Source organism: Melospiza georgiana, chromosome 22, assembly GCF_028018845.1.
Source record: "Melospiza georgiana isolate bMelGeo1 chromosome 22, bMelGeo1.pri, whole genome shotgun sequence".
Classification (NCBI taxonomy): domain Eukaryota; kingdom Metazoa; phylum Chordata; class Aves; order Passeriformes; family Passerellidae; genus Melospiza; species Melospiza georgiana.
Window position 1 is genome coordinate 9,561,148 of NC_080451.1, and position 14,074 is coordinate 9,575,221.

At 46.1% G+C, this 14,074-nt stretch overlaps 1 protein-coding gene across 3 annotated transcripts in view; it reads right to left on the reverse strand.

Annotated features, from left to right (window-relative positions):
• The window catches only part of MIB2 (MIB E3 ubiquitin protein ligase 2), a 44,733-nt gene extending 31,665 nt beyond the window's left edge, over positions 1 to 13,068 (reverse strand). For 2 of the 3 annotated variants that reach the window (XM_058039342.1, XM_058039339.1), the window contains exons 1-2: positions 12,810 to 13,068; positions 116 to 436 (exon numbers count right to left, since the gene is read on the reverse strand). In XM_058039342.1, coding sequence (XP_057895325.1) covers positions 116 to 362 — 247 coding nt within the window. In that variant the 5' untranslated portion in view covers positions 363 to 436; positions 12,810 to 13,068. Of the gene's footprint in view, positions 1 to 115; positions 437 to 4,582; positions 4,604 to 12,809 lie in introns of those variants that run through there. The other variant, XM_058039340.1, reaches the window with a different exon arrangement.
• Between the last annotated feature and the right edge of the window lie 1,006 nt (positions 13,069 to 14,074).

Here is a 14,074-nt window from a genome sequence, read left to right on the forward strand (position 1 = left end):
TTACTGCTGGGTTATTTTGCACACCCCTGGCCGCGCATCGCCGCGCAGGCCGCGAGCAGAGGCTGGCACAGGGGCAGGAATGGCAGTGCCAGGGGCCGTGCCCTGCTGTGCTCACCTATCTGGGCGTTGTCGTAGAGCAGCAGGTCGTAGGCGCCCTGGAAGCCCGTGCGGTAGTTGGTCCTGTTGCCCTGGTCCCACTGCACCACCACGGTCTTGTCGGGCGTGGTGGGGCTGCCCGTGCGGCCGATCTCCACCACGGTGCCCACGTTGCCCTCGCCGCTGTCCTGGCTGCCCCACTTCCAGTCCACTCCACGCACAACCCTCATCCCCACCTGCATGCTGGCATGGGGGTCCGGCTCCATGGATCTGCACAGCAAACCCTACGCGTGCTCCTGCTGCACGGGGGTCTCGGGCGGGGCCAGCATGGTCAGCACGCCTGTGAACGAAACAGCAGAAATTCAGGGAGTGTGATCCACACATCACATCTCATCCCCCACCCCAGAATCTGCAGAAAAATCCTGACTTGCTGAGATAAATCTGCTTTATTCGCTGTGAAAAATGTGTATTTTATGATTGGCTTTTGGCAAATATTCAAATATTCAAATATTCATATGTGTTATGTCAGACAGTGATGCTGTATTAATTTTTTTAGTAGTGTGTTAAATATAGTTTTAGTGTGTTAACTATAGTTTTAACATAATGTTAAAATAGAAACTATGCTATGTGAGATAACTTTTTTAAAGAAAGCACTCACAGGGAGATAGCAGCCACAGGACACCGAAATCTTTCAGAGAAAGAGAATTTATTGCTCCATTATCAGGAGAAACTTTTTCCTGCCTCACTCAGCCATGAAGATGCCCACAGGATTCAGAGGAAGAAGTTGACACTCACCAGACAGAATCCTGTATTTAAATGGAATTTATGCATCACTAATGAGGTGTATGAATATGCAACAGGCTGCGGCTTTTAAGGGTTAATCCTCTGTTAACTGTGTCCTTTTTTGGGCTTATTTTGCCCAGAAAAGGTACCTGGTCATCCATAACTCTTTATTTTTATTGTCTCATATTATCCTAGTCCAAATTGTCCAAATTATTATTACTCTAACTACACTGCTATTTTTATAACCATTTTATTATTATTAAACTTTCAAAATTTTAAAAACAAGCGGTTGGAGTTTTTCACGTTCACAAATGGGATTCTCACAGCTTAAGCATTGACGGGAGTGATAGAAAATCTAACCAGGCTTCCAAGGCTCATCAGCACCTGCAATAAAATCCAAAAACTTCTTCCAGAGAGCTGTGCATTAGGGAAGAGAACTGGGCAAGGAGTCTACAAAATTCCAGTACCAGCCCTTGATCCCAAACTCAAGAATGAACACAGAGACACAACAGCAGCAGAAACAAGCAAGCACAGTAAATAAAATTGAAGGAAATGAGCAAGAAAACACAAACAGCAGGATTTTAGCAATAAAAGTGAATTTCAGTCCATTTTCAGGAAGTCTCCCCACATGCATCTCATCTTTTTACAGCACTGTCAAGTTTCACTTGCCCTTCAAGTCAGTTTTGGTTTTGATTTGAGGATACAGGAAGTTTTAAAATTTGAAAAAAGCATTTGCCTGTTTCCCCCAAGCAAAGGCAGTTTCACAAAAACATGGTCAATGTCAGATTAATTTCAGTCCTTTCCTGTTATTTATCCATGAGCCACAGCAGGAACAGGGCAGGGCTGCTGCTCCACCTGCAATAAACCCAGCAGATTTAGGGCTGCCTTTATTTGAGTGGTTCTCACTTACTTCAGTTGTTTCTTTCCCTTTCAGTAATATTTGAGTGGTTCTCACTCTTTTTTTCATCTATTTCTTCACCTTGTTAAAGGATGTAGGTCTAAAGGAAGCACCAGTAAATTTAATATTCAGGAGCTTTGTGCAAAGTCTTCATTCCAGCATTCTGGCTTCCTAAAAAATTGATATAAACCAGTACATTTATTAATTTCACCTTGTACATTTACGAATTTCAGCTTGTTAAAGGATGTAGGCCAAAAGGAAGGAAATTTATTAATATTCAGGAGAATATCAGTGAGATCAGCAAGACAGGGCCAGCCTTCCCAACTGTTGCCATGACAATGAGGTGAACACCACACAGATGCAGCACATCCTCAATTCTGAATTCAAGCAGATTCTTAAATCAAGCAGATTCTCAAATCCTTGTTTGACAAGGATAAGCATAAGACAGACAAAAGGAATGTGGCTTTCGATGTGCAGAGCCTGGAAAAATCTCCTGTAGCATCCTTGGGCACCCCTGGATCTTCCTCCTGAGCTATCCACAACACCCAGATTTTCTCAAAAATTGAAAGAAAGGATGCAAAGGGATGAAAAATGGGGATGGCACAAGCAGAGCTCCCCCAGTGCCAGGACAGAGAGTGTGGGGAGCTGCCCCAGCTGAGGGGATGTGCTCAGCCCTGGGATGCGCTTTCAACGCTGCCACCCACCAATAAAAACATCTGAAAACCACCAAACCCTAAAAATAAACCCGTCCTCCAGCCAAACATCCCCTTTTGAATGCGTGGAGGAGTGGTTTAATGCAAAACCATCAAAAAAAAAAACCAAAAACTGATGCACATTTGCAGCGTGAGCCTGATCTGTGCTCAGCCCCAGCCTCTCCCTGTCCTCAGCGCTGTGACACCCAAACCCCTGGCACAGCAGGGCAGCATCAAAGCAGCTGTCCTGGTGAACTCCACACCATCCTCCCTCCTCATCATCACTGAAGTCTCCCTGGGTGATCTTTCACTTGTTTTTGTGGAGGTGGATGTAACACTGCTGAGCTGGAGGCACACCGGTGTTCACTGCCTCTGTGAGAGCAGGAATTATCAAAGAATGTTCTCTGTGAGAGCAGGAATTATCAAAGAATATTCTTTGTGCCCCACAAAGAGCAGGAATTATCAAAGAACATCCATTGTGGCAGGAATTATCAAAGAATATCCTTCATAAACCCGCATTTCCCTGTGCACTTTCCCACAAATTTTGGATGCTGCTGAAATCCTTCAAAGGAGCTGTCAGTTTTGCAAAAAGCATCAGCAGCCCTTGAGGATGCCTTCCTAACCTGAATATTCCATTTTCCACACATTTTCTCCCATCCCCTCCTCAGGGGAGATGCACAACAGGAGGGAAAAGCTGCTCCAAATCTCAGCATTATTGATTTCCCTAAGTGGAAATGTTTCACTCACTGAAGCAAATACTCCTCCCCTGATGCTGCCTGGGCTGTAATTATTCCAGGTGGAGCTGCCAGAAATAATTCAGAAAGGAAACATCAGTTTCCCATGGGAATTTCAGGTAAGCATGAAGGAATAATTCAGATTTCTGAATCCTCAAATAACATTGTGACCTTGCCTGCTGTGACACAGGAAAGAGCAGCGCCTCAGCTTTAGGAAATCCCACTAAAAGTTAATTGGAAAAAAAGATTAATTGGTTGGATTTCAGCTTTCAGCCCACAAAATTTAAGCTGCAATAATTGTGGCAACTTTCTGCCAATATTTCAATATTTCAGCCCGATTTCCACCTGCTGGGAGGCAAAGGTTGCTGCTGGTGTGGCCCCACAGCAAACAGAAGCCAGTGCTGGAAACAGCTGACAAAAATCAGTGCCTGGTGATCACATTATTTGAACAGCATGGTAAACAGAGGATATGTTTAAAAGAAAAAAAAATTTTAAAAAGAGCTTTTTTTTCTTCCCTTTAACCATATTTTGCAGTTTGAATTGTCTTGAGGTGAATCGCTCCGCTTTTGAGATTTGCCCGTGCAGGAGATGCTTCCTCAGGTAATTTCAAATCCCACATTTCCCCCAAATTCCCAATTTCCCCAAGTGATCAGCCCCCAAATCAGCCAGAATTACACTGAATTTGAAAATAACACCACTGTCCATTTCTTACTCTTTTCATTCTATTTGCCTCTTCCAGTGCCATTAAATAAATTCTTACCAAGTCATTAAAAGTGTAGGTTAATCAGCTACCACCACTGGAAAGCTTCAAGACTTCATTTTGGATATCCTCACATCAAAAATATCAACACAATTTTGGTGTCCTGGCTGAATTAACCCAGTTCATATTGAATTAAAACCTGCTGGGTTTTAGCACTTCCTCCACTATTTCAGGACTTAATTTTGCATATTCTCACATCAAAAATATCAACACAATTTTGGTGTCCTGGCTGAATTAACCAGCTCATATTGAATTAAAAACTGCTGAGTTTTAACACTTTCTCCACTGTTTCAAGACTTAATTTTGGATATCCTCACATCAAAAATATCAACATAATTTTGGTGTCCTCCAGTTCATATTGAATTAAAATCTGCTGGGTTTTAGCACTTTCTCCACTATTTCAAGACTTAATTTTGCATATTCTCACATCAAAAATATCAACATAATTTTGGTGTCCTGGCTGAATTAAGCCAGCTCATATTGAATTAAAATCTGCTGGGTTTTAGCACTTTTCCCCCTCCTCCTGTATTTCCCTACAGAAATAAGGCTCAGCAGGGTTTTCCCCCTTTCCTGACACAAATTTCACAGCTCAATGCACCATCAATTATTGTTCCCCTACCTGCAAGGCAGAAATAAACACTTTTGTGTTCTTTAATAACACAACCAGGATCAAATACCTCTGCTCAAGGCTTATAGCTGCTAAGTTTATCACCAAGGTAATTGGTAATATTCATTATTCATGCCAAAAACCTGAAAGGTAATTAGTAATATTCATTATTCACGCCAAAACCCTGGAATTCACACAAAACCAGCTGATATTAGAGGAAAACAGAGCAGAAAAGCAGCAAAATATTTTTGATTTTGACACCCTGCAGCAGAGAAGCTGGGGCTGCCCCATCCCAGGAAATGTCCAAGGCCAGGTTTGGAGCAGGAAAATAGGATGGGATTTAATGTCCCTTCCAGCCTGGAATTCCAGGATATTCCTCTGCAAAGCCTCAATGACATTTTTCTTCCTTTCTCCTCATGCAATCAGGAATTTTATTTGGTCTAAAATAGTGCAAAATGGCATCACTGGCACATGGGGGGAAGGCAGAAAGGAGCAGATGCTGCTTTTGTAGTTTAAATACCAACAGCAGATAAATGAACCCATTTTAATGATAGAATCAGTCTGAGATTAAATTTAAAAAAATCAAATATGGGGCAGCTGCCACTGGCGAAACAAATCAATCAAATAAAAAAAAATAAAACCCTGAGTGAGGTGAAATGATTTCCAAACCTCACGTGCTCCCAGAGTATATTTAACTGTATTACATAAACAGAATCAAGCAGGTGATTAATAAGGCTCTGCTCAGGGATTTAATATCTTGTCACTCCAGCTCCGAGCAGGCACAGGCACATCCTGAAGCACAAGGGAGGAAAAGCTAAAAATAACCAGCCAGGCTCAGTCCCCAGCAAGGATTTATCTCTGCAATCAACACTCGGCCTTTGCAAATGCCAGCCCATTGATCTGGCTTGCCCAAAGTGAATTTTCCATTTCATTTTTACGCTGGCACTGAGCTGCTTTCTTTGCCTTTCAGTAATATTTGAGTGGTTCTCGCTCTGTTTTTCCATCTATTTTCTACAAATTGTTAAAGGATTGTAGGTCTAAAGGAAGCACCAGTAAATTTAATATTCGAGAGCTTTGCTGGAATGAAGTTTGCACATTCTGGTTTCCAAAATAAACCAGTAAATTTATTAATTTCACCTTGTAAATTTACGAATTTCACCTTGTTAAAGGATTGTAGGTCTAAAGGAAGCACCAACAAATTTATTAATATTCCGGAGCTTTGTGCAAACTCTTCATGGTTTCCTAAAAAATGGATATAAACCAGTAAATTCATTAATTTCACCTTGTTAAAGAATGTAGGTCTAAAGGAAGCACCAATAAATGTATTAATATTCAGGAGCTTTGTGCAAACCCTTCATTCCAGCATTCTGGTTTCCAAAAAAATGGATATAAACCTGTAAATTTAATAACTTCACCTTGTTAAAGGATGTAGGTCTAAAAGAAGGAACAGAAAATTTAATATTTAGGAGCTTTGTGCAAACTCTTCATTCCAGCATTCTGGTTTCCTAAGAAATGGACATAAACCAGTAAATTCATTAATTTCACCTTGTAAATTTATTAATTTCACCTCGTAAATTTATTAATTTCACCTTGTTAAAGGATGTAGATCTAAAGGAAGCACCAATAAATGTATTAATATTCAGGAGCTTTGTGCAAACCCTTCATTCCAGCATTCTGGTTTCCTATAAAATGGACATCAACCTGAGAATAAATGATCTAAATAAATGATTTTTCTTCCTAAAGGTGGAAGAAGGGACAGATAAGTTGCACACCCTGAATTTTGGGTTCATTTTGTGTGAGAATGGCAGAACCCAAAAGCTGCAGTGGACACAGAAACTGCACTGAGCTGGCCTTGAACCTTCAATTCAACTCAGATTTCACCTCCCTTTGATGACCACAGGCACAGAAATCTGAACCTGCTCCAAAAATGTAACACTGATCTGCACCAAACCCCAACTGGCTTTGTCACTGAGAGCTGGGCACCAGAAAGGGCTTTTTGTCAGCAGCGAGTGGAGAATTAATTAAACAGAAAGTGACAGGGACCAGCCAGCAGCAAAGACACACAGAGCGTTTTTCATGAATCAGCTCCCTGCTAACTGCAGGACTGAAGCATGGAACCAATCTGGGTTGCACAATGGTCAATATTTGCTTTGAAACACTGAAATGCAAACAGCACCTTTAGGAAACACCAGCACAAACCACAAATAAAATTAAAAAAAAAAAAAACCAGCAGAAGCTGTGGCAGGGCTGACAGGGGTGTTAAACTGGGGCTGAACAATCCAAAACTTCCCTGGTTTTCCCACTGAGGCTGAGGGTGCACAGGAATTTGGGAAGGAGCACCCTGAGATGCTCAGCAATAAAAATTGGGGAAAGAAATGAAAAGGGGAATGTTTGGAGTCTCTCTGCCTTCCCAAGCAATCCTTACACCTCAGGAATTCCTTAATTTCACCTTCCCAGTCCTGTTCTCTGTCTGGGCTAACCCACCTCACACAGAAAGGTCAGGGATGCTCAAAATTCACATTTCTACACCAACATCAACCAAACCCCACAAAAGCACAAGTTCAGGCTCCAAATTGCTGAGGTCAGTGCTGGTGTGGCCAGTGGAGAATTAAAAGTGATTACAAGTGAAAGTTCACAGAGAGAGCACCCGGAGGTGCTCAGCAATAAAAAATGGGAGAAGAAATAGAAAAGGGCAATGTTTAGAATCTCTTTGCCTCTCCAAGCAATCCTCACACCTGAGGAATTCCTTAATTTCACCTTTCCAGTCCTGTTCTCTGTCAGGCTTAACCCACCCGACACAGAAAGGTCAGGGATGCTCAAAATTCACATTTCCACATCAACATCAACCAAACCCCAACAAAAGCACAAGTTCTCTCTACCAGGGAGGGAAAATTTCAGGCTCCAAATTGCTGAGATCAGCGCTGGTGTGGCCAGTGGAGAATTAAAAGTGATTCCAAGTGAGAGTTCACACTGGGCATCTCGTGGATCTCTCTTATTCCATCCCATGGGATAATTGCTCATTGCTCATGATGAAAATTTCCTTCTGGCTTTTGATGAACTGTGTTCTTTCCAGGAGGGAGGAAAAACAGCTCCAGCCATTTGCTTTAATTGGAGCTGACAGTTTGCAGATTGGAGCCTGGAGCCTTGAAAAAGCTCAGCAGCTGATGAGAATCCACTTTTTCCTCAATAGCAGATCTCTTGAGTTAAATTTATATTGCTTTACAATAAAAACAAATACTCCCTGCCCACACACACAAGCACTAGGTAATGTTGTTTAAGTAAAAAAAACCTCAATTATTTGCTAAGTTTGAATGAAAATATTTGCATAGAAAAAAAGGGGAGAATGGTATTCAAACTTTTCCATGGAAGATCTCTGTGGAAAAGAAACAAAAACTCAATATTATTGCACTGAGTGATTCTTCTGCATTGAATCCACTTTTTCCTCAATAGCAGATCTCTTGAGTTAAATTTATATTGCTTCACAATAAAAACAAATACTCCCTGCCCACACACACAAGCACTAGGTAATGTTGTTTAAGTAAAAAAAAAAACCCCAATTATTTGCTAAGTTTGAATGAAGATCTTTGCATAGAAAAAAAATGGGAGAATGGTATTTAAACTTTTCCATGGAAGATCTCTGTGGAAAAGAAACAAAAACTCAGTATTATTGCACTGAGTGATTCTTCTGCATTGAATCCACTTTTTCCTCAATAGCAGATCTCTTGAGTTAAATTTATATTGCTTCACAATAAAAACAAATACTCCCTGCCCACACACACAAGCACTAGGTAATGTTGTTTAAGTAAAAAAAAACCCCAATTATTTGCTAAGTTTGAATGAAGATCTTTGCATAGAAAAAAATGGGAGAATGGTATTTAAACTTTTCCATGGAAGATCTCTGTGGAAAAGAAACAAAACCTCAATAATTATTGGATTGAGTGATTTTTCTGCATTTCCTACCAGGAATCACCATCACTTTTCTGGCCCTTGGCACTAAGAGGTCAACAATCAACCACCTGCATCCCTTTTTCCTGTGCCCAGAGCAGTGACAAAGCCACAATATTAAAAAAACCCAGTTTAATAAAGTCAAATACAACCACCCAGGGCAGCTGGAAAATCTCAAACAAGCTCAGAGATCCATCAGGAAGGGTTTCAGTGCACTTTATCATGCCTTGTGGGGAAGGATGGACTAGGTGGCCTCAGCAAAATCCCTTCCAGAACTATTTTCAATCATCTAGAAATAGAGGATCAGACAGAAACATATTCCAACAGTGAGAAATCTGTCTTGGCAGAGGATTTCAGCTGTGCTCTTCCTTGACATTGCTCTAATATATTTCTCAGAGGCAAGGAGACCATCTGGCCCAGAGCTGATGGTGTGGAGCCCTGGTGAAGCTCAGCTCTGCACCTCCCTCACACCAGCCATCAACTCCTATTTACCACTAAAATCTCAGTTCAAGCATTTAAAAGTTCATAAGTTTAATGACACGATTGCCTTTTCTGTCCATAAAGTCAGCCAGTGTCCCCCCAAAAGTCGTTCAAAAATCAAAATCCCGATTCACTGCAGGAGTGAAAAAATGAAGAGGAATTAACTCTGACGTCCTGAGGGTTGAACAGTGGGGCTGAGGAAACAGAGAGCTGTGGCTCACAGGTGTTTAAACTCTGGGACCCTCAGCACTGGTGGCACAAAGGGATTATTAGGAACACAATTTTTCCTCCTCCTCCTCCTCCAATTTTTCCAAAGCTCCTTCAGCCTGGCAGGAGGCAGCTGGAGCATAAAACCCGCTGGATCCCTGATGAGCCTTGATAGCTCATCCTGCCAACCTGAGATTCCCCCTTGAGGCTCCCAGAAGGGTCAGCACTGCCCTCCTGCCTGCTGTCAGCCTGCAACTTGCCCTTTGTGTGCTCTGAAAGCAGATCAGGAGCTTCAAACCTAATCTCTGCTGACATGCCTCTGGCCAGGCAGGCACAGGGAGCAGCACAGAGCAAGGAGGAGCTCTTGGTTTCTTACTCAGGAAGGTTTGAGGGGCAGCAGGTCCATCAGTTCACCCCCAGGTCTGTGCATTTCACAAATCCAAATGTTTTCTTTGTGCTCTGGGGATTTTGGAGAATCCAAGAGCACCCTGCAGATGGGAAATGGAAACTGAGGTACACGCGGGGTTGGTGGCAGAGCCAGGAACAAAGCTCATCCCAACGCCAAGTTCTGCTCTCCACAGCCTGGTCACAGGAAAAGAAGGAAATTTCAAACCCCTAAATTCCCTTGGGATTCCATCAGGGAACGTGGCTCAAGGTCCAGGATCAATCAGCTGAAGGAAGGAAGTTTCAAACCCCTAAATTCCCTTGGGATTCCATCAGGGAACGTGGCTCAAGGTCCAGGATCAATCAGCTGAATATCCTGCCAGCACATCAATGGAACTTCACTGATTCCATGCTCCTAACTAAATTCTGGAAGATTTTTTTTTCTGTGTTTTTGGAAATTTCAAACACTGGTACAGAGGGAAAAGAAATATTTAAGTTCTGCAAGTCTCCCAAGAAACAACAGACTGCACTTTGCTTGAGGAGAACTGTGGGAGAGAATTCTCTCTGTCTCCCATCAGAGCTTCCAGGGAGAGCAATGGAAAGGTGAGAGAACACTGCATTACAATTCTGGCCCCTCCAAAAATGCCCTTGACAAGCCATGAGTTATAATCCCTGACAAACAGCCAGAACTCAAACAGGACTCTCCATTCTCTCCCTGGAAAACAGGAACTGAAGGGAAAGGGCAGGAGCAGGGCTGACACTCAGCCCAGCCCTGAATCCTGCCTGAGCCCAGGGGCACTTCTGGAGCAGGGCAAACACATTTGATGGGAACAGGCAGGGACAACACGACCTCAAAGCCCTGAACTCCACAGAAACCACCAGGAGCAGCCTCTGTGAGCAGCAAAACCAAAGCAGGCAGGGGATGAGCTCCTTTCTGAGGCAGCAGCCACAGCTCTGAGCATCCTGCGCTCCTGGAGCCACCCACTTCCACATCAAGGCAGCTGAAAAAGCCATGGACATCCCTCTTCCCCAGAAAAAGGGAAGGAGACAACTGCAACCACCACACTCACAGCACTCCCACGGGTTTTTTCCTGCAGTTTCCCAGACGTTTGACAAAGTTTCAGTGGAAAAGGCATCCCAGTTCTTCCAAACAATCCCAGCAGTGCCCATTGCAGAGCAAAGCAGGGGAATAACAGATTCTTCATGCACGAATCTGGCACAAGATTTTCGCAGCCACGGAGCTCCAAACATGCGCTCAAAATAAATGTCAAAACATATGATGCTGTACAGCAAAATCAGAATAAGCAGAGAATTGTGCTGAGCCAAGTATCACACAGATATGAAGCTCCTTCTGATGGCAGTGACTCACAGAGCTGTGCAGAGAGGAAGGCATGGGGAACACAATCACCTTTGTGAAGCCTAAAAAGGAAATATCTCTTCAATAAAACAATAAAACAGGGCCTGTGGTGATGGGGTTAAATGACAGTCTGCAGGCACAATAACAACACTGCAGGCACCCTAAAGAACCCCTGCCCTTCCAGCACAGAATTAAATCAGTGTGAAAAACAGGCACAAGGTACTGAGGATACACCAGTGGCAGAGCTGAGACTACACAGAGATACCCAACTACTGCCCTGTAAGTCAAAAAAGAACTTTTTAAAGGAACCAAAAAACATCACCTGCTCCAGACACAAACCTAGACACTACAACTCAGAGCAGAAAGCAAAGCTCAAAATAGGGTAAGAACCTCTCCAGCTCTGCCAAGGCTGTGGAAGCTTCCCCTTTCACATCTCCATTATCTACCTGTCACACAGCATCATTCCCACCACAAAAATGGGGGATGTGGGTTATTTACAGCAGCTGCATCCCATGACAATTCACTCCTCCAGATCCTGAAACCATGAATGAAAAACTCAACAGGTAATCAAGCACAGAGGAAGGTCCTAGAAGGATGAACAACTGCATCATTCTCCACAGCAAGCAGTTTCAGGAAAGCAGGGAGTTGCTAAACAGAGGAGAAATAAAAATGGGATCTCACTTGAGCCAAATACACTCCTCCTATAGCAAGAGAGAAGTGCAGAGGATGTCATGAGGCTCTTAGCCAAAAAGAGAGGAGGTTCAGCAGTAAAGCCAAGCTCAAGTGACCTCCATGAAGGTGAGCCAGGGCTCGCTTGCTTCCCAGCGAGGTAGGAATCAGAATTTGTGACATTCAGAAAGTAATTCTGCAGCTGAGCATGGGCAGTGAAATGAGAGCAAACACCTCCAGTGTCTTTAGCGCAGCCACACCAACTTCTCCGGGTTTATTCTGGGTTTAGTGTGGCCTCCATTCACAGACTGGAAACACAGAAACACGGGAGAGAAAAAGCCACACGTGCCTCAGCTCCGAGCTTCCTTCCCCACACGCTCCAGGGAAAACGAAATCCCCCGCAGGGATGAGCGCTCCCGGCTCACTGAGCCCGGCCTTACCTGAGAGACCGGCTGGGAACAGGACGGGGCTCAAACCCGCCAGGGAAACACCGACAGCGGGGCCGGGCCGGGCCCAGGCCCGGGATAAAGGGGCCGGAACCACCTGGGCTAAAGTGGCCCCAATCCCGGCTGAAGGTGCCGGAACCACCCGGGCTACAGCGGCTAAAATCCCGGCTAAAGGTACTGGAACTAGCCCGGCTAAAGGTGTCGGAACCACCCGCGATAAACCAGCTTCAATCCCGGCTAAAGGTGACGGAACCAGCCCGGCTAAAACTGCCAGAACCACCCGGGCTACAGCGGCCTCAATCCCGGTTAAAGGGGCCAGAACTACCCCGGCTAAAGCAGGGTTTAATCCCGGTTGACGGGGCCAGAACCATCCTGGTAAATGGACCTTAATCCCGGCTACAGCTGCCAGAACCACCCGGGTTTAAAGGGGCCAGAACCATGCCGGTAAAGGCGCCTTAATCCCGGCTACAGCTGCCAGAACCACCCGGGTTAAAGGGGCCAGAACCACCCCGGTAAAGGGGGCCTCAATCCCGGCTACAGCTGCCAGAACCACCCCGGTAAAAGGGGCTCAATCCCGGCTACAGCTGCCAGAACCACCCGGGTTTAAAGGGGCCAGAACCACGCCGGCTAAAGCGGCCCCGATCCCGTTTAAAGGGACCAGAACCACCCCGGTAAAGGAGCCAGAACCACCCCGGTCCCTTCCAGCTGCCCCATCCCGAGGGGAACACCCCGGTGAAAGCCAGGCACGTACCTCAGCGCCAAGGCAGAGCCGAGGATCCCCAGAGCCACAAGCCCAGCGCTGCGCTCGCCGCCGTCCCTCCTCCATGCCCACAGCGGCGCCCGGGCGGGCGGAGAACGCGGGTGAAGCCGGGCACCGGGGCTGGGATCCGCCCTTACCCTGGCACCTCCCGGTGTGGCTGTAGCAAACCCCCGCTGCCCTGAGCCGGGCCGTGTCCCCGGAGCCGGGCCGTGTCCCCGCGGCCGCCGCGTCCCCGCGGTGCTGCTGCCGCAGCCGCAGCTCGGCCCCGGGGCCGCCCCGCCTGCGCTCCCGCGGGCAGCCGGGAGCCGTAGTTCCGCTCCGGGCGCTCCGACTACAACTCCCGGGAGCCCGCGGGGAGCCCAAGGGGTGCCCGCGGGGAGCCCCAGGCCCGGCTCGGCTCGGCGGTGAGGGGAAGGCGCGGGGCAGTGCCCGGTTTGCCCGGGCGGAGCGGCCGCGCAGCCCGCGGGAGGGAATGAGGGGGGGATGCTCGTGGGCTGCGTGTTCGGGGTCTTTAGGATCGCTCAGTCCAACAAGTGCTTGGTTTAGCAGAATTAAATGTTAAAAGAGTGGGTTTAGGTTGGATATCAGGGGGGATTCTGCACTGTGAAGGGGGTGAGGCACTGCGAGAGGTCGCTCAGAGGAGGTGTAGATCACCCGTCCCTGGAAGTGTTCAATGCCAGGGCTTGGAGCAAGCTGGGACAGTGGAAGGTTGGAGGTCTTGCAGCAAGGTCGGACAGTGGAAGGTGTCCCTGCCCATGGCAGGGAGTGGAAAGAGGTGATCTCCAAGGTCCCCGCCCAGCCCAAACCGTTCTGTGATTGCATGAAGGGAATTCATGCCTTTTTGAACTCCTCCTGTCCCAGCCTTGTGCCTGGAATGAGATCGTGGGTGGCTGAAGTGCCACCAGAGGTGAATTTAAACACCTGGATCGTGGAATGGGTTGGGTTGGAGGCGACCCTAAAGATCCCCCAGCTCCAACCCCCTTTTGGACAGGGACACCCTCCACAAGGCCGGGTTGCTCCATCCAGCCTGGCCTTGAACCTTAAATCACAGGACTACTCCTTTTGTAATTACCTTCAGAGGCAATTTAGGCGTTTGTGTCACGTCTGTGATGCCAACAGTGATGACAGCGTTCATGTGACTCTCTCCTGTCAGGCGCAGGACACACAAACTCTGCTGACTTTGCCCTTGCTGAGCTCAGAGACACCTGGGTGAGGTAAAACCTTGCCAGTATTAATACCCTGCACTCTCCTGCTCA